The sequence below is a fragment of the Macrobrachium rosenbergii genome, chromosome 12, assembly GCF_040412425.1.
Source record: "Macrobrachium rosenbergii isolate ZJJX-2024 chromosome 12, ASM4041242v1, whole genome shotgun sequence".
Taxonomy (NCBI): domain Eukaryota; kingdom Metazoa; phylum Arthropoda; class Malacostraca; order Decapoda; family Palaemonidae; genus Macrobrachium; species Macrobrachium rosenbergii.
In genome coordinates, this window is record NC_089752.1 from 58039903 (window position 1) to 58066674 (window position 26772).

At 36.3% G+C, this 26772-nt stretch overlaps 1 protein-coding gene and 1 long non-coding RNA gene across 2 annotated transcripts in view; one reads left to right on the top strand and one right to left on the bottom strand.

Moving 5' to 3' along the window:
- Positions 1-10581, top strand: part of LOC136843682 (transmembrane protein 151B-like) — a 264510-nt gene extending 253929 nt beyond the window's left edge. The window contains exons 9-11 of the mRNA XM_067112244.1: positions 5857-5865; positions 6387-6596; positions 6866-10581. Coding sequence (XP_066968345.1) covers positions 5857-5865; positions 6387-6596; positions 6866-7438 — 792 coding nt within the window. The 3' untranslated portion in view covers positions 7439-10581. The remainder of the gene's footprint in view (positions 1-5856; positions 5866-6386; positions 6597-6865) is intronic.
- The window catches only part of LOC136843683 (uncharacterized), a 252254-nt gene that overhangs the window by 23866 nt on the left and 201616 nt on the right, over positions 1-26772 (bottom strand). The gene's annotated exons all lie outside the window — the stretch shown is intronic.

Sequence of the window (26772 nt, forward strand, 5' to 3'; positions counted from 1 at the left end):
TTTGTTCCACATGTTTTCAGATTTTAGGCCTTTCTTGGGGACAAACATTGTCAATTTTTTTCTTTTTTCTTTCCTTAATAAACGTTCTAAGAAGAGGTTCACAGGCTGACGAAACTATTGGGCACTTTTAAATCATATAGGTTTTTCATTTCCCTCTGTGGAACAACTGAATGATATATCTTAGTGTGTACGGATATTACCAGTATTATACCCATATGTACAGTATATACTGTATATGCATATGTATATGTGTGTATATATATATATATATATATATATATATATATATATATATATATATATATATATATATATATATATATATATATATATGAATGTCTTTTCCTGTAATACCACAGTGTAATATGAATATAAGAAGGCCCATAAAACACTATTTAAACGTTGCAACCATATATTTCGGGCACTTGCTTCTGTGCCCCTGTTCACTGGTAGAATATGGACAGATGAAATGTTACAAGGGTATATATACAAAGCATATATAGGTGTGGCATTAAGTCTCCGATGGTATGCAGGTGACCGTTTCAAGAAGGAGGCAGTAACCAATTCCTAGTGGTTTTGGCCTCATTAACCCCCCGTTTGGCGACGATTCTGGAGGTCGTGTTTCCTGGGACACCTTCTTCAGGAGCGGTCTGAGGATTACGTCGATGTCGTCCGATTTCCAATGTCCTCCTGACAAGTTCATATTGTTGATATGGGCAGATTCCAGCATCTTTTTCTTTTGTACGGACAGCTACTTTTGGAAAACCAAGTTCCGCCCCTCCAGTTTATGGAATGGCCGGTATCTCTGATATGCGGAAAAATCCCCGAACTCTCAAAGCATATCTTACCGACCTTTTGTGCTCTATTATTCTTTGCGAGCGATCTACCTGTCTCCCCTACGTAAATCTCACTACAGTTGCTGCACGGTATCTTGTAAACTCGGCTTCTTCCCTTTGTTATTTGGTATACGTTAATGAGCGAGCTCCCGAAGGATTTGGGATAATGGAAGATGAAAGTTATTGTTAGACCTGAGTTGTTCTGTGGCTTTTTGGATATTTTCGTCGTACGGAAGCTTTATTTTGTTGTTAAAATCTATTTGTCTGTTGTGAGTGGGACCTTTGTAGTATATTTTATTCGCTTTGTTGATAGCCTTCTCGATAATGGGTTGGGTAGAGCAGTTGCGTTAGGTGTTATGGCCCGGATCGTGTTGAATTCTTTGTCTAGGTATTCATTTGAACACATTCTAAGCCCTGAGAATAAGTTGCACCCTACCATGATCTTTACGGAGACATCGTGGTAGCTTAAGAAATGAATATAGGAAACAGCAGTGGGTTTCTTATATATTGTGAAGGCATATCTGTTCTGTTCTCTTATGATCAGTACATCTAGAATGGCAGTTTTCCTTCCTTTTCCCATTCCGTTTGAATTTTATGGTTTGAACATGAATTTAGTCTATTAAAAATTATTAAAGTCTCCCAATCTATTGTCCTGAAAGTAAAAATATCATCTACGTATCTAAGCCAGATCATATTGCGGGGTTTGATAGACGACAAAGGATTCTGTTTCGAAATATTCCATGTACAAGTTGCTAAAGAGGGTGATAGGGGACTTCCATGCTACAGCCAAATTTTTGTTTGTAAAATTACCATTGAATGAAACACATTAGTTACACAGAGGTTGATAAGTTTTGAAGTTTTATCTATGCCAAGGGAAAATGGTCTTCATATGGTTGTACAGTAACTTCCCCTCTAAGAAAGACAACACGTAATGTGATCCCGGGACTTTAGTAATAATGACTCGACGTCTGGGCTGAGCAATTAATGTTGTTTGAGGGATGTTTAAACTATTAAATTTTTGTATAAAATCCTCTGCATATTTGACGTGGGAGGATGAGAAGGTTCCTAGAAAAGGGTGATAACAGGTCTGCGAGCCATTTTGATAATTTGCATGAGCCTGCTAGATATTATGGGGCGTAAAGGAATGCCATCTTATGTTTTCATGAGGGTCAAAATAGGGGAGAGAAGGGTCGATTACCTTGAATGTCTCTAGTAGTTCTATGTCCTTCTCATTGCCCCCTATGGTTCTGACTGATTTGTTAAATTGAGCAGCAATATTTGTTGTGGGATACTTCGTTAATTTGTCATAGGTCTCCGCATCGTTTAGAAGTTCTTGAACTTTATTGATGTATGTCTCCTTGTCTAAGAGAACTATTTTCCCGTCTTTGTCAGATTTTGTGATGATGATATCCCACCTTTTTCTAAACTAACTAACGCATTTTGGAATCTTTTCGGGAGATTCAGCACATTATTGGGTTGGCCTACCCAATAATGTGCTAAATCTCTCTAACCATCCCCTCACTGCAGAAGCACAGACCGTTTTAAATCTTGGGTTTCATTCGCTCTAAACCAGGTCCAGAGAGTAATCTCAATTTCTAGTTACTTTTGATACAAACATTTTGCAAAAACAATTATGACAAAAGTGAGGCATAAACCCAAAGGCATTTTGCTAAATGTCTTGGAGCAAAAATAACAACAAAAATTCGCTTTCCCGAAAAGATTCAAAATGCGTTAGTTAGTTTAGTAAAAGGGGGATATCATCATCACAAAATCCCTGGGAAAATAGTTGTTTAAACGAGACATGCATCAATAAAGTTCAAGAACTTCTAAACGATGCGGAGACCTGTGACAAATTAACGAAGTATCCCACAACAAATATTGTTGCTCAATTAAATAAATCAGCTGCGGAACCATAGGGGCACAAGAAGGACACAGAACTACAGAGACATTCAAAAGGTAATCAACCCTTCTCTCCCTATTTTTACGGCCTCAAGTGAAACACATAAAAGATGGCATTCCTCACGCTTCCCATACTATCAGCAGCTCTTTTCATGCGCAAATTATCAAAATAATGCAGACCTGTTATCACCCTTTCTAGGAACCTTCGCATCTTCCCACTTCAAATATGCAGAGGATTTTATACAAAAATTTAATAGTTTAAACATCCCCTCAAACAACATCACGTTGCTCAGCCTTAACGTCGAGTCATTATTTACTAAAGTCCCGATCGCATACGTGTTGTCTTTCTTAGAGGGGAAGTTACTGTACAACCATATGAAGACCATTTTCCTCTTGGCATAGATAAAACTTTAAAACTTATCAGTGTCCAGTGCAACTAACAATGTGTTTTCTATCATAATTTTTCAAGTAAAAATTTGGTTGTAGCATGGGAAGTCCTCATCACCCCTTTTAGCAAACTGGGACATTTGGAATATTTCGAAACAGAACTTCAGTCATTTAAATCAAACCCCGCATAATGATTTCGTAGTTGAAGTCAATGATATTTTTACTTTCTGGGACAATAGCGGGGAGACTTAATGAATTTTTAATAGACTAAATTCTGCGTATTTTTAGCAGCACCATAAAATTCAAAAATGGAATGGGAAAGGAAGGAAAATTGCCGTTTTTTGATGTGTACTGGATCATTTTAAAACAGAACATTTTATCTTCAACAGCATATAAGAAAAACCCAATTTGAGTCTCAGTTTCACTAGAATTATTCATTTTTACTAATACCACGATGTTCCATAGATATGGCGTGCAACTTATTCCTCAGGGGCTTAGTAATTGTTCAAATGGGTACCTCTTCAGAATAATTCAACACGATCCGCAACTGGTAGCAAAAGCTTCTTACCCAACCCACATTATCGAGAATTGCGCTTGTAATTTGCCGAATAAAATATACTACAAAGGTCCATTCTTTTTAACAGACAAATAGTGATTTTAACAACAAAAAAAGCTTCTAGGTTGGCGAAAACAGAATTAATACAAAAACTCAGGTCTAACAAACATTTGTCAATCGTCAAAATTTATATCAAATCCATCGGCAGCACCCTTTATCGATTTTATTATTTAACAAATTCTTTTAACAAAAACATTTACAATCACTACCATTCAACAACTGTCATAGTATTACGTTGCAAAGACAGGTAGATCCTTCGCAAAGAATAATAGAGCACAAAAGGTCGGTAAGATGTCCTCTTATGTATTGTCAAAACGGGATTTTTCCTACATATCAGAGATACTTCTGCATGCCTTGTTAAACTAGGGGGCGGAGGTGCTTAAAAGTAGCTATTCCATACAAAAGAAAAGATGCTTTCAATATTGATATCATCAATCAAACCAACAATTATCGGAACTTGTCAACAGGGACTTTTAGAAACTGACTACCAGTTGACACCTTTTTCCCCTGAAAGAACGGACTTGAAGAAGGTGTCCCAGGAAACACGAAAACGATGAATCGTAGCCAAACGGGAGTTAAGGGAGGCCATTGTTATCCACTAGGGAATTATTTATTCTCCTCCTTTCTTAGTGAAATGGTCAAGTTTCATACCATCGGAACTCCTAATGCAAACATATTTATATGATAAATTGTTTCTTATAGAACTTAATAAAAATATCATCAATAAACCATTTTATGAAGAGTGAACAAATTGCTTCAGTACGTCGTTTGGAATTTTATATGGTCTGCCTAACGTTTAAAAAGTGCTTTATGGACCAATATTGTCATCAATCCACGCTCCTAATATAAATTAGCCAAATATTTATACTCATCATTAGAAACAATTGATATAACCAGCACATTATTTAAAAACTCCGAGGAGTGTCACAAAGCATATTTTATGCCAAGGTGACTGATTTATATATGACTAGTTATGATGTAGGTGGTATTTATTTGCCGACGCGTTTCGTAACACTTTGTTACATCATCAAGGCTAAAAAAGAAAATTTACAAATTAAAATACATGGAATAAAACTAACGACTTCAAGAGAGTCTCAACATGCTATATAAATATACATTAAAACAAGACAGTTCATAAAAAGCACCTGCTAGACTAAAAGGTTGAAGACTGAATGATTAATAGGGAAAAGGATAGCAGCAAAGAAAACTGGCTCAAGCCAGATACAACTGAACAGAGGTGGTGTGTGAGTTCAACTTAGGAACTAGCTGTTTTATGAATAACGATTCCAAAATTAACAGTTCGTGTGGATGACTTGTTTGGCCCAAAACAGAGAAGTCAGAATAATCAATACTTGTATTACATATATTTGAATGATTTCTGATATTAGAAAATTCTGGATTGGACAATCTGCAACCAGTACGGTGACTAACACCTTTATGTGAATCTGCTCTGACCCTCAGCAATCGTTTAGTCGATCCTCTTCTTGGGACTCTTATCATAAAGAAATAATTTTCTTGTACAAATATTTTACTGATAATTGGTTTCCATCTCATGTTTTCTTCAAACACTGCAAGAATTTCTAAATAAGAAACTATCTCACTCGGCTGTTATAAGTACAGTAACCACGGAAGAAACTCTATGCAGTTATCCCATACGTCCTAGATGATAAATTTAGAAGTAATCTGAAGTCTGCAATAGAAAAACATTTTTAACATGTTGCAAGTCATTTTAATACCAAAAATCCACTTACAATAGGGTCCCTTTAAATTTAATGATAGAATCTGCCCAATAATGCAATCGTCAGTCGTATATAAATATACTTGCCCCAGATGTAATTTGGGGACTTACGTGGGGATCGACTAAACGATTGGGTTGAGGTCAGAGCAGATTCACATAAAGGTGTTAGTCACCGTACTGCTGCAGATTGTCCAATCCAGAATTTTCTAATATCAGAAATCATTCAAAATATGTAAATACAAGTTATTGATTATTCTGACTCTCTGTTTTGGGCCAAACAAGTCATCCACGAACTGTTAATTTTGAATCTATTCATAAAACAGCCAGTTCCTAAGTTGAACTCACACCACCTCTGTTCAGTTGTATCTGGTTGGAGCCAGTTTTTCTTTGCTGCTTTCCCTTTTCCCTTTTAATCATTCAGTCGTCAACCTTTTGTGTCTAGCAGGTGCTTTTATGAACTGTCTTGTTTTATATTTATTTATATAGCATGCTGAGACTCTCTTGAAGTCGTTAGTTTATCTCCATGTATTTTAATTTGTAAATTTTCTGTTTTAGCTCTTGATGATGTAACAAAGTGTTACGAACGCGTCGGCAAATAAATACCATCTACAGATGACCGACTATCTCCTTGTCACCCTGTCCTGAGATTATATATATATATATATATATATATATATATATATAAGTTAAGTTATTATATATATATATATATATATGCATATAATTTTGTGCCTTTTAAGCTTAACAACGTTTGGGGAAAAATAATATAGATGAATATATATATATTCATTTGCTCTCACATTTTAATTCTTGTCTTCAATTTCATGTCATTTAAGTGCCTTAGGTTATCCTGAGGTCAACTATCCTTTACTTATGAGTAAATATTAATCCAAATTTACTTCCCCTTAAGGAAAACGAAAGGAGAAATGACTACATGGAGATGAGGGAGGGTCTCGATTTGACCAACGTCAGTTTCAAAGAGTTTGTCATTGCAAGAAGAGACACGAAGAAGCTTCCTTGGTATACTCGACATTTCGTTTTCTGGGTGGCCTCTCTACTCCTGCTTTCGTGGCCTCTCCGGCTCGTAATAGAGTACAACACTGCTTACATACACTATCAGGTATATCTAATATTGTTTTGGGTGTGTAATGTTTGATTCTAAAAGAAATATAATTGCAAACTTTGCCTTTTCAAGTTTACATCGCAAAACGCGAAACACATAGGCCTAAATGGAGTGTGTTACAATTGATCTCCACTTCCTAATGGGTGTGTACTGTTTACTTCTAAAAGAGATGTAGTTGTAGAGTTTCTCTTATCATGTTTACATCGCGAAACGTTAAACACACAGGCCCACAGACATTGTTACAGTTGACCTCCATTTCCCAACAGGTGACGAAACTGTTTGGCGTCAACTACACGACTCCTGTGAGCGGAGGACGTGCGTCTAGAGGCTCAGCAGCCACCGACAGCCACGACCTCGAGTTGACGATTGCCAACAACTGCACGCTTGTGCCATCCTACAGCGAGGCCCTTCTCATGGATGCCGGCTCAACCCCACCGGCAATAGTGACGCCCTCCGTCGACGCCAACGGCAACATCCAGAACGGCGGTGCCAACCTCCCAGCGGAGGCTTCTTCATGCAGCGTCGGCTCAGAGCTCACTCCAGGCTCTCCCGTCGGCGCCGCTGCATCGCGAACTTCCCTGCACAATGGTTACTTGTTATACCACCCTTCTCCTCTCGTACCCTACACACCGATAGATCCCTTCCAAGGGCGCGGCTGCACAACGCCCACAGAAGCCCCACCGAACTATGACGACGCACTGAGGGTCTCCGCTCCCCTCCTGGGGTCCATGTCCCCCTCCCCACTTCGCCGATCTCATACGGAGAGGGACATTCCCTCAACGCCTCGCCTGGCACTCCCGAGGCATTCATGCCACTATGACCTCGAGACGCAGCTATGACCGACCGTGATCGTCACGGACGTTACGGACGCTCCACGAACGGCGCTAGATCGTCTGTACGCGTCCTTAGGATCGTTGGAAGCGTTTTCGAAGCACTTTTTGGCTGCGTCGCAGTTTTTGTGTTATTGAGATGAAATCTCAAAGGCTGAAGTTTTTGTGGTAAACTTAATGGATACGTAATCAATTTTAATACTGAACGATCAATTTGTAGAACTTAAGAATAACCATTTGTTGAATTTTCAAATGTCACCAGAATGACCTCCGCCTTTTCCGACGCCCTTTCATATTTCATATGACGTCATGAACATCGCGCTCTTGAGAGTTACATTTAGACAGTCAGTGCATTTTGTAAATAAACATTATACTTCACTACACAGCAGGTGAGCCGCGGAATGTAAGCCTGAAACGAACGTAAGCCTGAAAAGTATGTAAGCCTTATACGTAAGTCCTGGAAAAATCGTGTCCTCGGAGCTAGGTGGGAAATTTGACATAAAACGTCGTTAATTCTTGGAAATATTCGTCTTAAAAGGTGGAATGTTTTCTCAAACATCACTCAGGTTTGATTGTTCTTCTAAAAAAAAAAAAAAAACTTCATTTTAATCACCACGTTAAAACGTTAAATTAATGAAACGATGTGACTAAAAAGCTATACTAATATTTTATAACTGGACATTCCAGTGACTAGAATGAAGTATTATATTAATCTTCATTCACGAAATAAATAGAGAACAAATAAAAATTGAGAAAATAGATGCTGCTCGCTAGCACGAATAACATAGTAATTGAATTCCATATCACGTCAATCCTGGAAGGCTTAAAACATCACCAACAGCCTTTCGTAAGACCCACAAAATTGGAAGGACAGAATGGGTTAAGGCTTACATCATTATCGTCATTACGGAATACGTACATATATAAAAAAAAAATAACGCTTACGATTACTTAGATTTAGTGCTAGCTAAGGTTTTTATCTTCGAGAGGAAACAAAATAACTCTCGAAAGTATTATCATCATAGGGTTTAGAAGACGTTTGTTGTAGTGGTGATTGTTATTTTGTTATTGCAATGACTCATCATACACTGGAGCACAACATTCCCAGCACTACAATCGCGGTTATTGATTACTGTAGGTTGTTTCGTCTTTTCTTCCGAGTGCCATTTTTTTTCTTTCATACTTAAAATAGTTGCCTACGGAGTGCCGTTTGTCTTTAAATATTCCTCTAAGACTTTTGATCACACTTCAACCCTATCTTTCATTTAAATCATCAAGAAGAAAAAAGGGTTGACTCGGCCACGCAGTAAGATAGACTTAGGTTATCATTGTGTTTTGCCGCAGCTGAAGATAACAAAACCCTTTGAAACATAACACAATTACACATTCAAGTTAAATTAGCATTGTTTAAGCGTTATCTCAATGTGCCTGATAACCACAATCTATAATTATAAGATTCATATTCACCCACTTGAGTCATTTCACGTTCGAAGGCGAGGAGCCAATATGTACTTAAAACATGATTTTAATGTATCATAATGTCTTGTGCTATAATTCCACCAATAACTCACGTCTGTCACTGAAGTGATTCATAATTTATTTTCAGTTTTTCGTACCTCAGATTCCCAAATCTTCTTCATAGCTATCACTCGTAAGAGCTCAGAGCAGTTCGCCGAGTTTATGACACACAGAGAATATGACAGCTAGCCTAACCTTAAGATGATCATGCGTCTTTGGCAATTCACATAGCTTATGGCAATTGTCAAGCTTTTGAGAGGCAAGAAGCTTAAGCCAGCCTTGAAGCTTATGTCTGTCGTACAAGCCTAAGATGTCATTCAGCTCTCGTATATCATAAACTGCTTACAATGATTATGGAGCACTGGAGAAGGTGGTTTCTTAGTCTGAGTTTTAACTAGGAATTCAAAATTAAATATTTTCCTCTCCTCTGGATACAGAAGGTACTCTCCTTATGATGCATTTCCCAAAGTTTTCCAGGTCATTTTGGAAATCCTCCTCAGTGCTCCTGCGACAGTTGTAAGGGCTAGACGTTGGCCGAACCGCCCCTTCGGAATCCGCGACTAAACACGAGCGTTCCACGACAGAAACCCCTTTTTAAGCTTAGATATTTAATCAAAACATAGGCGCTTTATTTGCTGGTTACATTATGCTTCCATGGCAGGATTTTATGTCATCTTATATGGTGCTGTGTACATACAATACAAAAAGCTTTACAAACATTATATATATAAAAATATATATATATAGGATATTTTTGTTTAGGTTAATACATCGATTGGTATACCTTATGTACAGATTGTGATGAGATACTCTTCTTAAAGCATACTTACCGCTAAGAAATGTCATCAAGATACATGTATAGAAAGATGTTCATACTTATTATGTGCCGATAGTGGCATTTTCTATAAAAAAAAGGATTTTGGGCTAAGAAGGAACCGATTTCGATATACGTATACATTTTCATGGCGTAGCGACCTTGTTTGACAGAGCAAATATTAGTTCATGGTTTGTAGTTAAAGGATATATGAATGAAATTTGACCAAAGATGAAATACGTAGGAAGACCTAAGAATTCTGCCAAGTAACTATGGCGATATTTAGACATTTCATAAAGTAAAACAGATTTTAAATTAATAAATGGATATGATGTAAAATAATATAATACAAAATCCTTGATTAAAAGTAAAATGCACATGCTACTGCAAGCGATTAGTGATTAAGACTGTATTAACCACGAAGACTTTACATATCATGTCGTGTTTATATATACTGTATATATATATATATATATATATATATATATATATATATATATATATATATATATATATATATATATATATATATATATATATATATATGCATTCTAACCGTAAAGACCGGTTCTAGTACAGAAAATCAGTTGGCTTCAGTAAGCCAAATCCAAAACATCTGGCATGAATGATATTTGCTATGACCAAAAGGGAAAAATTTTTGAATACAAATGCTTGGTGGTTTGACTGTCTTCAGTGGCGGTTGCGTTGTTGTACAAATTTTGCAAAGAAATGCTGTTATATGTCTGTGACTTGTGGGTGACAATGTGAGGCAGCTTCAAATGCTTCTGTGACTTGTGAGAATAAAGTACGATACTATTTTCTTCGTATTTTCATTGTGGCCTTCCATTTTCCTGGTGAGAAATGAACTTAGGACCAAAGGTCATGGCGTCATGACAGCAGAAGGTTTTTTGTTTTTCATTTTGCAGACTTGAATTCGGGTTGTGAGGTTAATATTGACCTCGAAATATGTCGGGTCAAGAGGATCTGGTTATCACAAATGTGGCATTTATATTGACATTCGCTCCTGCTGTCTCTTCCGAACATATCTTAAAATCTACATTTTTTTTTATTTCAGTAGATTAGCAAAAACTCTGAAAGTATCAGAATTTTACTTCAGAACATGCATCTGTTTCAGTTATGGCAAAACTACTAATTAATCCAGACTTACTTTTTTTCCCCTAGCTTTTAACAGCCACCTTAATTCACATTTCAGTATCTTATTTTCACTGTAGGTTGAAAAGTAATTCTCTAGTTTTGACACAACCGCTAATTGATCTAGATTTATTTTTGTTTTTCTTGCTTTTACCAGCCTCCTTAATTCACATTTCAGCATCCTATTTTCATTGTAGGACAAAAAACAATTAATTTGAGTTGATTACGTAATGTGGCGTCGCAACGACCACGGTCTTCGACACCAAAATGCTGAAAAAAAAGTTAAAAAAAGAGAGAAACATGCAGACTATTTCCATTATCCTCTTTAGAGTTGACCTTTTGTGACCTTCCTTTTTAGGCTGCACTCCATTACATAACCTTTGATTGGCATCTGGCATCAATCACATTCAAGTAATTTTCAAGCGAAAATGGCTGAAAATGCATCAGACAAAGTTCGGCGAATTTAACCTCGAACCCGACCATAAAGAAGGACAAAAAAAAAGAAAAAAACTTTTCCTTGGTTGAAACTATGAATCTTCAGAGAGAGAGAGAGAGAGAGAGAGAGAGAGAGAGAGAGAGAGAGAGAGAGGCCATCTGTCTTGAGTAACTTCTAAAAAAAACCCTTTTGTTCTTTTTACATGCAGTGAGAGAGAGAAATATAGACCTCACAAAAGCGCGTTGCCCCATAAGCCCAAAAAGGTTTGCTGGAACTCAGCCCTGCGGATGTGTGTAATATTAGGCAATGCGGCAAACCCGGAATAATGGTCAAACCCAAAAATACACTAAAACGTGGCAGCAATGAACAAGAATACTCACTGGATAGTAAATGTCACCCCGAGGTATCGATACAAACAGGTAAAGATATGAATATCGTGACCTAGACCTTTGACCCTCAAAGGTCAAACTTCGGTAACTTAACAAGGTATCGTTACAAACAGGTAAGTGTGTAATAAAAATCCACGATTATATAGTAAATATATTACTATGTAAGATAAACAAAGACTTTCGAACACTTGAAAGGTGTTCCTCATCAGTGGTAACGTTAAAAATCAAATGTTCGAAAGTCTTTGTTTATTTTACATAGTAATATATTTACTATATAATTGTGGATTTTCATTACACAGATCGTTTTTCATGAAACTGTGAATCTCTTAGCAAACAGGTAAATGATATTAATATCGTAACCTAGACCTTTGACCTTGAAAGGTCAAACTTCGAAAACAAAACATGGTATCTTTATAAGCAAGTAAACGAAACATACATCGAGGCCTCGACCCTTGGCCTTCAAGGGTCAAGCATGGTGACAAAGTCATTAGGGAAATGCCATCATAATTTCTAAATACAGTCGAAAATGACGTTTATTAACGAGAACACTCTCTGGAGAGTATATGCCACCGCCAAGGTATCGCTACAAACAGGTAAATGATACAAACACCGATCGGGGCCCTACCTTTGACCTTCAAAGGTCAAACTTGGCCAGCAAAGTCATTAAGAAAATGCAGTCACAAAATCCTAGTGTGAATAGGATCCATTAAAGTTTACCTGGTTATCCTCCATGATAACAAAACATTCAGTGATGATGATTTTGATGACAAGCACACTTCATGTGATGATTTATCCTTAAATATAATAAATTTCTGATAGTTAAGAGTATATGTATAAAGTAGCCTCCACATACTGCGACCTACATACGACGAATTGCCAACCCGACGAACAGTAATTTATATGCTAATCGGCGCCTTTGTATATTAAGCGAGGTCTTCCAAACTACCGGCTTTCCTTCTGTGATTACCAAAGTTTGTTCATCCGACCAAACAACGATAAATGGTACAAGTTCAAGTGACAACACTCAGACCGCTAATGGTACTAGCTTATGTAGCGGTGAAACAACACTCAGACCGCTAATGGTACTACCTTATGTAGCTGTGAAACAACACTCAGACCGCTAATGGTACTAGCTTATGTAGCGGTGAAACAACACTCAGACCGCTAATGGTACTAGCTTATGTAGCGGTGAAACAACACTCAGACTGCTAATGGTACTAACTTATGTAGCTGTGAAACAACACTCAGACCGCTAATGGTACTAGCTTATGTAGCGGTGAAACAACACTCAGACCGCTAATGGTACTAGCTTATGTACCGGTGAAACAACACTCAGACCGCCGGCAAAACAACTGAGCAGGCCTGAAATGAAACTCCGGATTAGATTCAAGAACGCGTGGTAAAACTAGTGTTAATTCTCAACTTAATTTTGAGAGCAATTCGAAATTCCATTGTTTGGTAAAGACAAGAAGGCCAATAAATAAAAAATGGTGAAAACTGTCATGAAATAAGGAGAGAAATGAGGGCACGTCTGAAAATAATGTCGTCGCCAAAATTTACAAAAAAAAAAAAAAAAAAATCGACTCGAAATTTCATTCTTCGACAAAGAGACGAAGAACATTTAATTGAACTGTCACAAAATAGGCAAGAGTAAAGGGCACTTCTGAAAATGACGTCGCCACCAAAATATATGATTCTTTGATAAGCTTCGAGCAACCTCTTTCTACCAACTTTATTTTAGGCGGAAATAGAATTGTACATTACGGAACGTTTGACCTAGTTTCTCGACGTATAAAACAAAAACCATTATATTTAATTCTTCCGTTTATGATTTCTATATTTCCGTGTATCTACAGAAACCAATATTTTACGGCAGTTTGAGAAACAGTATCACAGACATTTTTTCACTTCTGTTGCCAGTAAAGATGTTTATATGCATTTTCATACGTTTGATTCTTTTAAATTACAATATTTGGTAATCGTAAAATACAATTACTCAGCATGCTATCAAAGAATGCTTAGAGTACAACTGCATGATAAATGAAAAATTAAAATAACCACAACTCTAATAGAAGAGGTAGACCCGCCAATAAAAAGCTGATCAGTTATATTCTTCAAGGACAGAAGCAGGAGAGAATTCCAAAGTTAAATGGGAAAAATATAAGAACAAAGGTCTGAAAAATTTAATAAGTCGTTTAAAACAAATTGCCGAATAGCTGGAAAACCTCAAGAACAAACATAATGAATGAGGTCTAGAAAGCTATCATCATCATCATTTATTGATAATAAATGATGATGATATTCCTGAAACCCACCAACACCGTTACAATGATGATAATAATCATTATTAATGAGACTATCAACACTAACGCAATGATGATAATAATACACATTATTCTAATAACCTATCAACACCATTTCAATGATAACAGCGGTCATTATTCCTAAAACTATCAACACAATTTCAATGATAATAATACATTTTACTTCTGAAACCTATCAGTATCGTTACCATGATAACAATAAGGTCCTGGTATATCATTACTATATAAACAATGCTTATTATTCATGAAGCCTATCAACACCATTTCAATAAGTTCCTGGTACGACAGAAAAGCATTCATCACTGCACAAACACGGCAATCCTCCGAGCCTACTCAAGGATACGCCAGAGGGGAGAGGAATTAAACAGGAATCCTTGGAATCGGCAAGGAGAGAAAATTAACTCCTTTAGACCATAATATAAAAGGATATGCAATGGAACAAATGAGCGAAGAGCACAAAGAAAGGAAACTCGTTATTTTTCCCACCTGTACAAGGACAGAAGGACAATATAGCATTCACGAGAGGTGAGGACATATACAAGACGACAGGAAACAGAAATACGAGGTCGTTGGGCGAGGGCAAGTCAATCCTTCTCGGCACATCAAAGGGCGTTTAGGATACACTGATATTATTATTATTATTATAATTATTATTATTATTATTATTATTATTATTATTATTATTATTATTATTATTCAGAACATAACCCTACTCATATGGAACAAGACCACAGGGGCCACTGACATAAAATGCAAGCTTCCAAAGAATATGGTGTTCATTTAAAAGAAATAACTGCAGGTATTATTATTATTATTATTATTATTATTATTATTATTATTATTATTATTATTATTATTATTATTAAGATCAACGTTATTCATAAGGAAAAGTTAAGTATACCTTACTTTAACCAGACCACTGAGCTAATTAACAGCTCTCCTAGGGCTGGCCCGAAGGATTAGACTTATTTTACATGGCTAAGAACCAGTTGGTTACCTAGCAACGGGACCTACAGCTTATTGTGGAATCCGAACCACATTATACCGAGAAATGAATTTCTATCACCAGAAATAAATTCCTCTAATTCTTCATTGGCCGGCCGGAGACAATTCATAATTATGGAACAAACCCAAAGAGGCCACTGACTTGAAATTCAAGCTTCCAGAGAATATGGTGTTCATTCGAAAGAAGAAGCAGAAGGCAATGGGAAACACAGAGAGAAGAGACCAGTTATCAGAAGGGAAAAAATAAATTAACATATTAATAAATAAACAGATTAAAATGTTGGTAAATTATTAAAACAGAAGGAGAATAATTGTTTTAGGGCAGTACTGCGTTGCATCTTCGCTTGAGCTTTAAAGGCGAGCCCTCCTGTCTTTATAAGATATTGCAAATAATAATAACGACAGAATGAAATATAGTCAATAACCATAGAGTAATGAAGGAAAAAAGGAAATGACCATTTCAGAATAATTCATGGAAGAAGGAAATGCTGGGACGACTAAAGGAAATGAATAAAACATTACAAGAAAGAAGGTATGGGAATGGAAAATTTAAAAAGATAGATGTAGGGTATAAATGAAGGAAGGAAGGAACAACGAAAACATGACGGATGGGAGAGGAGAAGGTAAAGGTTAAGAATAGAAGGAGATAAGGTAATGATGAATGATGGGAATAGATACAGCAAAAAAGGATAAGTATGGAAGGAAAAAGGTGAAGGATAGGATATAAAGGAAAAGATAAAGAAAAGGAGATAAGCCAAGGGTCAAGGATAAGAGATAAGATAAAAATGGAAGATATAATGCAGATGAAGGATTAATGGAAATGTGTGAAAAAAGATCAATAAAAAATAAGAAACAAGCCAATAATAAAACGAGGAATCAAAAGAGAATTGAAAAATATTTGTGAGAGAGAGAGAGAGAGAGAGAGAGAGAGAGAGAGAGAGAGAGAGAGAGAGAGAGAGAGAGGCGCCATAATTGCAAAAAGGATTTGGGATTCACTGAATAGGAAGAAGAGAAAGACAGACGACAACATAAAAAGTGGAAAAATATTGCATGTGAAAACACTATACCCAGAAACCCATGGGAGAGATATGAACCGCAAAATTCTGAAAATACGGTGCTCTGAAAAGAACGAGAGAGAGAGAGAGAGAGAGAGAGAGAGAGAGAGAGAGAGAGAGAGAGAGAGAGAGAGAGAGAGAGAGAGAGAGAGAGAGAGTTGGGAGGAAAAAGGGGAATGAAAATAGCAAAAAACAAAAATAAATTTATCACTAATTCAATCTACCTCATAGGGGATTGCTTAAACTCTTTCACTAATGCGAAACATCTCATTGTCTTTCATTCTTTTACTTATAAATGAATATTTATAGTACAGTACATCCAAAATTAATACTCAAAGCTTATGCATATTTACCTTGCTGACTTAATATCACATACACATTAAAAACTATATATATATATATATATATATATATATATATATATATATATATATATATATATATATATATATATACATTATACATGTATATATATATATATATATATATATATATATATATATATATATATATATACATATACATGTATATATATGCATATATACACACACAAGATGATGTACAATAGGGAAAATGAAACACTGAGTATAAACTTCTGACCTACAAAACCTAACCCGGTTGTCTCTGACAGGCACCAATATATTGCATGCATAATAATAAAATGTGTATATAAAAATAATATGGTTGTGGAACGTCACATTAAAGCAGTTTTGCTATGACTATGAATAACAGCGTAGGAATGTATTACAAAAGAAATTAGAAGAAAATACAGATTTTAAGAAGTGTGGCTTCTCTGGTGGTCCACTTAACCCAAAAAACGATAATTACACCAGTAGAATTCCTGGCTCAAACATACACGCATACATATGTACGCATAATATCAATAATAATATTACAGTATATATATACATATATATATATATATATATATATATATATATATATATATATATATATATTATATATAAATAATATATATATATATACATACATACATACACACACATATATATGTAATATTATATATATATATATATATATATATATATATATATATATATATATATATATATATATGTATATACAATTCTTCAAAGAAATGGATCTAGAAAGCGTTTAACTTCCAGTTGTTATCAAATCTTTCAGGGAATGAGCAGTAGCCACATACCATATGCAACCTCCCACAATCGACTTCCCACCAGGTACATAATCCACACCTTAGGCCAGCACAGGCTCATTATATTTTTACAGTTACGGTCAATGTTGTTGTTTCTCAAACCTCAGTAAATATGAGGGACAACATTGCAAAGGTGAAACGAAGAGAATGCTATTTCGTTCTCTAGAATTTAAATGGGGATTGAACTGTTTGGTTTCTATTTGAGTTGATACGACAGTTATCAAACCATATTGATTAATGTCTGCTATCTGTATAAAATGTTGCTAGAACTCTTGAAAGAAGGAATTATATAGTATATGCTAGGCGTGAGGCATCTTGAAAACCATTTTCTGTATTCAATAACATGAGAACCATTTTCTTTTAAGAATGTGAAGCGAAACTTCGTTAGATTAAACCTTCAATTTGCAACCGCATTATTATCTCCATGAGCTATTTATATATGCGAGATCGTAATTCTCGGTGGTTTGCTGTTGGTAAAATATTAGTTTGACGGCATTAGCTTTTATTATTACTTTTTTTTTTGCAAAAGACAGCTTACATTCTAATAAAACAGACTCAGAAAAATGTGATACACGACTTACGTAGCCATGACAAGAAAACGCAATAAACATTATGGATTCTGTTTGACTTCTTTTAATATGTTTACCGTTGAAAGCCAAAGCGAACAAGGATGAAGATTTTTCACAGTAAATAACATCAAATGTTCAAATGATTTTTGTTTATACTAAATCAATAGCGTCTCTAATTTATGAACTTTTCTTAATAATAATAATAATAATAATAATAATAATAATAATAATAATAATAATGTCATCTTATTGTTAGGGTTGGTAGATAAAGCAACAAAACAAATAATTATTGATTGCTTTCATTGAAATAATAAAGAAATATTAAAATTTTCTCAAAATGAAATCGTCACTGCATATATCTGGGTACATAAAGTCACTCTAAATGCCATATATTCATTCATATATAACTATTAATGAAATTTAATATCTCATTTGAACGGCAGGCAGATGCCATTACTGCATTAAAGGTTAAAAATATCAGCAGCCACCAAAAAACTATACAAGATTAGCAATTGAATGACTGATTGATTGGAAATTATCTGGCGTCATAAATCCATGGATTAACTGAATATAGAAATTGTACTGACAAGAGAAATTTTATAAGGCTTATGATAAGTTTTCAAGATATCAGGCAAATGAATAGTGTTTAACATAATGTTAGGACACTAACCTTCACAGCAAAACACGGAATCGGGTCAAAATACCTCAAGGAATGGTCGCCCTGTCAAAAACTCGCCCCCTTTCACCAAAATCACCATACTTTAAAATTGGCCCATATATAAAAAAAAAATAAAAGTCCACACTATAAGTTATGTATATCTCAGTTTAACCAGACCACTGAGCTGGTTAACAGCTCTCCTAGGGCTAGCTTGAAGGATTAGATTTATTTTACGTGGATAAGAACCAGTTGGTTACCTAGCAAAGGGACATACAGCTTATTGTGGAATCCGAACCACATTTTGACGAGAAATGATTTTCTATCACCAGAAATAAATTCTCTAATTTCTTCATTGGCCAGTCGAGAGTAGAACGTGGGCCAACTGCAAGTACAGCTGAGAGCTCTACCCACCTCCAATGAAGAACTAGTCCACAATACCCCCTTTTAACAAAATCACCTCAAGGTAAAATTGCTCCTACTTATAAAAAGCGCCTCCATCGTAAATTAACACGCGTCAAAAACGCCCAGTTTTACCAAAATCACCGAATTGTAAAATCGCCCTCACTTATAAAAATGACCCTATTGTGTAATTGCTCGTAACCAAATCGCATCTCATTTTAACTAAAATACCACATTGTAAAATTGCCCTCACTCATAAATATCGCCCTAATGTAGAATCGCTCGCTCAGATAAAAAGAGCAATCTCTTACCAAAACTACTGTATTGCAAAAATTTCCTTCACTGACAAAAGTCACCCCCATTGTAAAATCACTCACAGTAAATGAGCATCCCATTTTACTAAAATCAACATATTGTAAAATTGCCCTCACTTACAAATATCGCTCCTTTAAAATCGTTCGGATCAAAAGAGACTCCACTTTTAACAAAAACGCCACATTGAAAAACCACCACCAGTTTTCTAAACTGTTTTAAAAAACAAATTAGCCGCTGTAGTGCTCATGTATGGACGCCACCTGTCGACAGGTATAGTAACTATGCGCGGTCGTCTCTAGTATTGATAGAAAGTATATCTTAGTTTAACCAGACCACTGAGCTAATTAACGGCTCTCCTAGAGAGGGCTGGCCCGAAGGATTAGATTTATTTTACGTGGCTAAGGACCAACTGGTTACCTAGCAACGGGACCTACAGCCATTGTGGAATCCGATTCATATTATGACAAGAAATGAATTTCATCACCAGAAATAAGTTCTCTGATTCTTCATTGGCCGGTAGGAAATGAACGCTGCCAACAGCGTGTTAGCGGAGAGAGCCTCTACCCACCCCCTCCAACGAAGAACTAGAACCGAATGCGATGGAAATAGTAGACAGGAGTTGAAATCTACTTATATCTCCCTTGAAAGTTTAGTGGAATGCGACTGAATATAGAATTTAGGCCAAAAGCCAAGCGCTGGGACCTACGAGGTCTTTCAGCGCTGAAAGGGAAAGTACGAGTAGGAAGGCTTCAGAGGTGTAACAGGAGGAAAATCTCGCAGTTGCACTGTGAAACAACTGTTAGGAAGGGGGGGGGGGGTTGGAAAGTAAGATGAAGAAAGAGAATATGAAGGAAGATACAGTAAAGTGAATGAAAGGGGCTGCAGCTAGGCGCCGAAGTGACGCTGCAGAGAACCTTAAGTAATGCCTACAATGAACCACGTGAGGTGCACTGACGGCAATACCCCCAGCGGGGATTGAAAGCTTAGTGGATAAACTCCTGTCAGTGCTGTTTAAAACCCGAAGTACATAAGCTCGAATCCTGGATGGGGTAGAATTGATTATGTTTCTTTTCATATGAAAGTTATTCCCAATACAAAGTGAATTCGATATTAAGGGGATATTTGTCGCTTAGTGTTCAAGATTATAAAAAAGTCACACGTGAATAAGTGACATAGCTATTCATATCCAGAGAGAGAGAGAGAGAGAGAGAGAGAGAGAGAGAGAGAGAGAGAGAGATAAACATATAGATTAGACTCTTCTCTTGCTCGTGTTATCTGAATTACTTTATCTTCATGTCAGTGAATATTGCATAAATTTGTCATTAGCAATATGTATGGAATCGTTCAGTTCAGCTTACACATTACTCGTTACATATAAAGATAAGCAAAACGTAAAATAAAAAAGGGTTAATAATGGCTGTCAGAAAATTACTTTAAAATCTCTTATCTGAATTATTTTATATTCACATCAGTCAATGTTACGTATATTTATGCCATTAGTTATATGTATGGAAACATTCACAATTTAGCTTGCAAGTCTACTCAATATAAAACTAACTATAACATGAAAAAGGGAGGTAAAAATTGCTACCCTAAACTTACTTTAAAATCACTGTGAAATTCCCTTAACGGCATCCAACTGGGAACGAGGCAAATGCCATTCGTATGCGCCGAAAACAACGACCCAAACTAAAGCTATTGAGACTGCGGATATTGGACATGTAAAAGACACCGAAGACCGTATCATTGACCACCAATGAGCTATTATTGCTCCTAGTCCTAAGATGGAGAGAGAGAGAGAGAGAGAGAGAGCGAGAGAGAGAGAGAGAGAGAGAGAGAGAGAGAGAGAGAGAGAGAGAGAGAGAGAGAGAGAGAGAGAGAGACTACGGTCTGTTCTTCAGGTATTCGTTTCGAGTGATGGAAAATCTCAAGCTTTGATGGAATTATTTTCCGATCATTTTTCTCATCGATATTTGCAACATTAGTAAGAACGGTATCACTAGTACTACTACTACTACTACTGCTACTAGCAACAATGATAAAAGTGACAGAAACAATTCCTTCTCTCATTCACTTTTATTTTAAATTCATATATTTAAACCGATTTTCAAGTTTGCATACTACAGAAATTTAAACCAGTCTCAATTTTGAGGATGAAGTGTTACCGATTTATTATTATTATCATTATTGTCACTGCCATTGTTATTGTTGTAATAAATTTATAGATACCATCTTCACAAAAATAAAGCAGATCTTTCTACCTTGAGCAAAGCAGCTTAAGTTCTCCTGTCCGGCGTTCACAATGGAGCCTGAGATAAACCAGCGGAGATTTAGTTCACATAATAACGTATTTTATCATCAAAAGCATCTGCGGCAGAAGGTTTTCTGTTCGGCAGAAAGAAATAAAGAGGATTTGCTTTCCTATAACATATTCTCTTCAGCGTTTGACTCCAGTTCAAACTTTTTTTTTTTTTTTGCGATGCGGTTATTGAAAGGCTGTGAGGGTTAATTCAACTGTAGTTCTTATGTACTCTACAAACTGTAGACACGTGCATTTATTCTACATTAATGAAGTTTTCCACATTATTTACTTTCTTCAGAAAGTCTAAAAAAATAGTTAATTACGGATAAACACTGGTGCTGAACTTATCTAGCTCTTAAAATTACTGGAATTATTATTATTATTATTATTATTATTATTATTATTATTATTATTATTATTATTATTATTATTATTATTATTCAGTAGATGAACCCTATTCATACAGAACGAGACCAGAGGCTTCCAAAAAATATGTTCATTTGAAAGAAGTAACAAAAGGAGAAGATTACAGGAAATACAGGAAGAGGAGATCAGTTATTAGAAAAGAAAAAAATAAATTAATAAATAAATAGATAAAAATGTAAGTACGTTATGAAAATTGTTTTAGGGTAGTAATGCACTGAAAGGAGATTTTTCTGTTTACCCAAAGGAACGTTTAATAAAACTTATAAAGTACATTTATATCTGAGATCTTAATCATGGATAATGAGTTTTTATTTACTTAGAAAATCCTTAAATTTATAGGATCACTGTGAAAATCATAGTTTTCCCGTCTTGCACAAAACAAACAAAATGTCAGATTAAGTGTAAGAACTAATTTTGATGTTTGTCATAAAATGGCCCATCTGATACCCTGTAGGCTAAGTATACGTGAAAGATTGTTGCAACTATGAAGAAAAGGGTCACGCAAAATTCAAATGTTTCCTGTAAATGAAAACTGAATTATCTTTTCTTCCACTACCCCAAGAAATCTACTCTAGCTTATACAAAGGAAGTTAGTTGACCAAACCTCAATAACCTCTCATTATTCGACTGACAGATGTACATTTTTATAGCCTAAAATACACAGATCAATACAAGTATATTAAACTTCCATAAAAATCTTCTTACTCACACCTTTTAAGCTTATATTTTCATGACTTTATCTGCTTTTATTCTCTGGAAAACTTCAGTTTTTAACTGTTACTTTATGTTATAGAACAAAAGTGATGCATTTGTAGACTCAAATCTAAAAGAATTCCATAATGTTACATTGTCTACGAAGCTCTTTTGTTCCCTGTAGCCTTCTCATTCCAACTCAGTACACATGCATCAGTATTTCAGGTTTGGAAATAAACAACAGCAATTCATGGAAGGATAATATTACAGTCTTTTCAAGTCTACAAGCAAGAACCAGGGTGATCTCTTTTGACCTGTCAGGTATGTGTTCCATGAACAGCTCCTCAGGCTCTCAGTGCGTCTGATGCCATGAAGCATGGGGCATTGTCTTCGTATCTCATTACGCTTCTTCATTGATTTTAATTGAGAGAATTGATCGAAAAGCCTTCCTCTTCACTCAAACCCGCAGAGATTTTGAAATTTTCCCAATTTTAGAAGTCTGTGGCATGTAACCCGTGGTTAGGTACCACGGACTGTACTTCCCTTTCGCATGGCATCAACAGCCACATTCCAGTGGGATAGTGCTAACTATTACTTGTGTTATGCATGGTGTTAACGAACTCTTTAAAAGTGGTGCGGTACTAACTGCTACTTGACAACACCCCACTGCATAAGCTGCAACTTTCTTGATTGCATCATAACGACAAACACTTTCCTGTAGTTTATTGGCATTCAGTTTTATTGCTTTATCATGCTGACTATCAGTTTCCCTATACATTAGCTTAGGGTGAAATTTCCTTAACTAGCTGTCATTTTCTAGGTCATGATTCTGTGTACAACTTGCCTAGTTGGAGATAATATGGTGTCAATTTTTTGGGGCCTACAGTACTAGTTGCCACTTTTCTATTGCTGTAATGTTTACTGCACGGTACTAGAATCCTTTCTCATGGGCAAACTGTAATGGCTACCATTTCCATGGTAACATACTGTTGGCTGCCATATTGTTGGCTGTATAATATTAGTTTCACATTTCCCTGATTTCAGAGTAAAGACTGCAACTTCCTTGGCCACAAGTTGTTGGTTCCCACCTCTTTTAGCCAATATGTTCCACTTCCCTGGTCAAAAAGGTCAAGGGTGTCACTTTCTCAATTTCTCTGCCCACAAACCAACTTTTCCACTCCTACATCCCTGATTGCACTGTAGCGAAGGCGTGAGCAAGAGGCAGCGTCTACAAACTTACTAATTTATTCAAAACAACAAACAGAAAAGGGCAAGGGCTCTTGCGAGCGGAAATGCAGTGCTTGACAGGAGGCGAACAAAATAGAGATTAATATGCAGTCAACTGTGTTTGTTTGAGAATGGAGAATAGTACATAATTCTATATACAAGTTGCGAACAGAGTTTTGATGAATATCTCTGGAAAGCTGACATTGCATTGCCTCTGTTAGGAATGATACATTTGACGTGACATCATTATGAACGACAGTATACATAAAAAGGATGTACGGTGTCGGCTGTTTCTTGTATGCATGTGCTTGGCACATATGTCAGGAGATGCTTGTTGTGAGGAGCGGATGCTCGTAGGGTAGGAGTTCGGACGGCCAGGTAAGATTGTGTAGGTCATTGTGGGACCCTACAGCACCATACTGGTTGCCATTTTCCTGACCTTATAGAAAAGCTCAGTTCTTGCAGACCCCCAAGCTGTCATATGCAATTTTTTGACCACACATGTTTAACTGATATTCAAAGATAGAGGACAGGAGAAAACAACCCTACTCCTCAATCTTGTGCCTTTGCATCCATGTCTCTCTACGAGACATGTTCCCGAAGCCTTTTGATAGTATGGGGCTGACTTAGACTTTGGCTTCGAAACTCGTCGCAGCCACTCTTAAGGTAACAAGACGCTGCTAGATTCCTCATTGCTCAGGATGGCTTCAACTTTCTGGGTAGAACGATGTTGGCTACCATTGTTATAGTCTCATAGTGAAAAGTTAAGTATACCTTAGTTTAACCAGACCACTGAGCTGATTAACAGCTCTTCTAGGGCTGGCCCGAAGGATTAGTTTTATTTTACGTGGCTGAGAACCAATTGGTTACCTAGCAACGGGACCTACATTATAACAAGAAATGAATTTCTATCACCAGAAATAAATTCCTCTAATTCTTCATTGGCCGGTCGGAGAATCGAACGCGGGACCAGCAGAGTGCTAGCTGAGAATGATACCCACCCGGCCAATGAGGAACAACCTATACAGAAAACTCCATATGTTCATACAAGCTCTGTAGTGAGATTTCACCAGTCTAATGACTTTTCGTCCTTTTCATCACCAGATATGTCGATGTGTTCTATCCTTCATGATCCCCGAAACTAATAATGTTTCAGATTTTTCATCATTTACCAGAAGACGTTCATGAAAAATGTATCCTTATTTTACTTCTTACAGCTATCAACAAACATCTGACTGGTGTGTCTCTATTGGGCTTTGAGTAAGAAACTATGGCCACATTAAGAGATGTAAAGCTGGTTTAATGAATTTCGTTACATATCAATGTAGCAGGTAACAGAGTCGCTAAACATATATAACACGTAACAAAAAGCTTGTTAACAAATGACGAAGTAATGCTTATTAAGCTTAATAAAGTACACCGCAACTTAATGGACCCCAATTTAACAGACTTCTATACTTACCTGCCACTTTTTGCTTGGCTACCATTTTAGAGGTAATACATTTTTAAACAGACCTTCTAAATTGAACGTCGAGTGTTAAGTACAGGTTAGTTTAGGTTACGAACTATGTGGAATTGCTGTAAGATTTCTAAAAAAATATTCAATTGCAGGATATAATATAGTGTCTTTGTTACTTGACAGAGTTACTTATCAGAAGGCCACACCCCCAAGGTGTCTGTTAGGTTTGGGTTCTACTATCATAAGTAAAGATATTGTGTGTTTGCAAGATGTCTCTTTAGCTTGCCTTGATATTTACCGAAATTCATGGGCCAGTGATACAAATATTCAAGAGTATATTATGAAGCAGCTGGATGCCTTATACCTATCACAGGGAATCTAAAAGTATAAGGGCGTGCCCTTATATAAATGTATATATGCACATATACAAGCAAAAGCTCGTGACAGCGTACATTTTTTTTTTTACAAATATATAAACTTCTGAGCTATCGTGACAAACTTGAAACTAATTTTTAGCCTAATCAGTGAGTCAAATCGCCCAGTATAAATTTAGATAGTTACTTTTAAACCTTGGGTAAACAGTAGCTGAGGTAATTTATCTGCTAATTTTATTATTTACAGTCTCTCCACACACACACACACACACACATACACACACACATACACACACACACACACACACACACACACACATATAAGGCTTCCAAACAACTCCTCCAATGGTAAACAAGCAGATACCCATTAAACGGGGTAATGACACCTTTTTATAGGCTCTTTCGAGTTCCTGTGTTCTCGCAATGTTTTATGGACCAAAGGACTTTTATTCCCATTGCCTCTGGATATGTGGGATGGGATGGAGCAGACCATTGATGATCCTCGCTGTATTTTGCTTTCGAATGTTAGCGAAAACACGAAGTGATAAATTACTATGTCGTTCAAGTTTTTTTTTTTTTTTTTTTTTTTTAATTGTACGATAAATGTTCCCTTAGGTAATGTTTCTGTCTTTATTCAGAATCGAAAGAATACGGCAACTTTATTATTATTATTATTATTATTATTATTATTATTATTATTATTATTATTATTCGTAAGTTCACTCATAGCAGATGGAGGCATCACCTGATTGGTCCGTTCGTTCGGCTCAGGAGTGCCGGTAGGCGGTGTTCTACGCGCCACCGTCGGGAGGAGGGAAGTCTCCTGCGTGGTGTTGAGGCTAGGCCTTTCCCTTCCGATTTGTAGGGCCTCCAGGAGACGAAGGCTGCGATGGTCTGCTGCCTTATCAATAATTCCGATATTAGGAATTATATCCTTCCATGCTATTTTACTGTTAAGGTCGTTCTTGGCATGATTTTGGACGGCGCCTTCCTGAATGCGGCCGGAGAATATCATCGTGGTCATGCCGATGTAAGCGCCGAAGCATTCTCG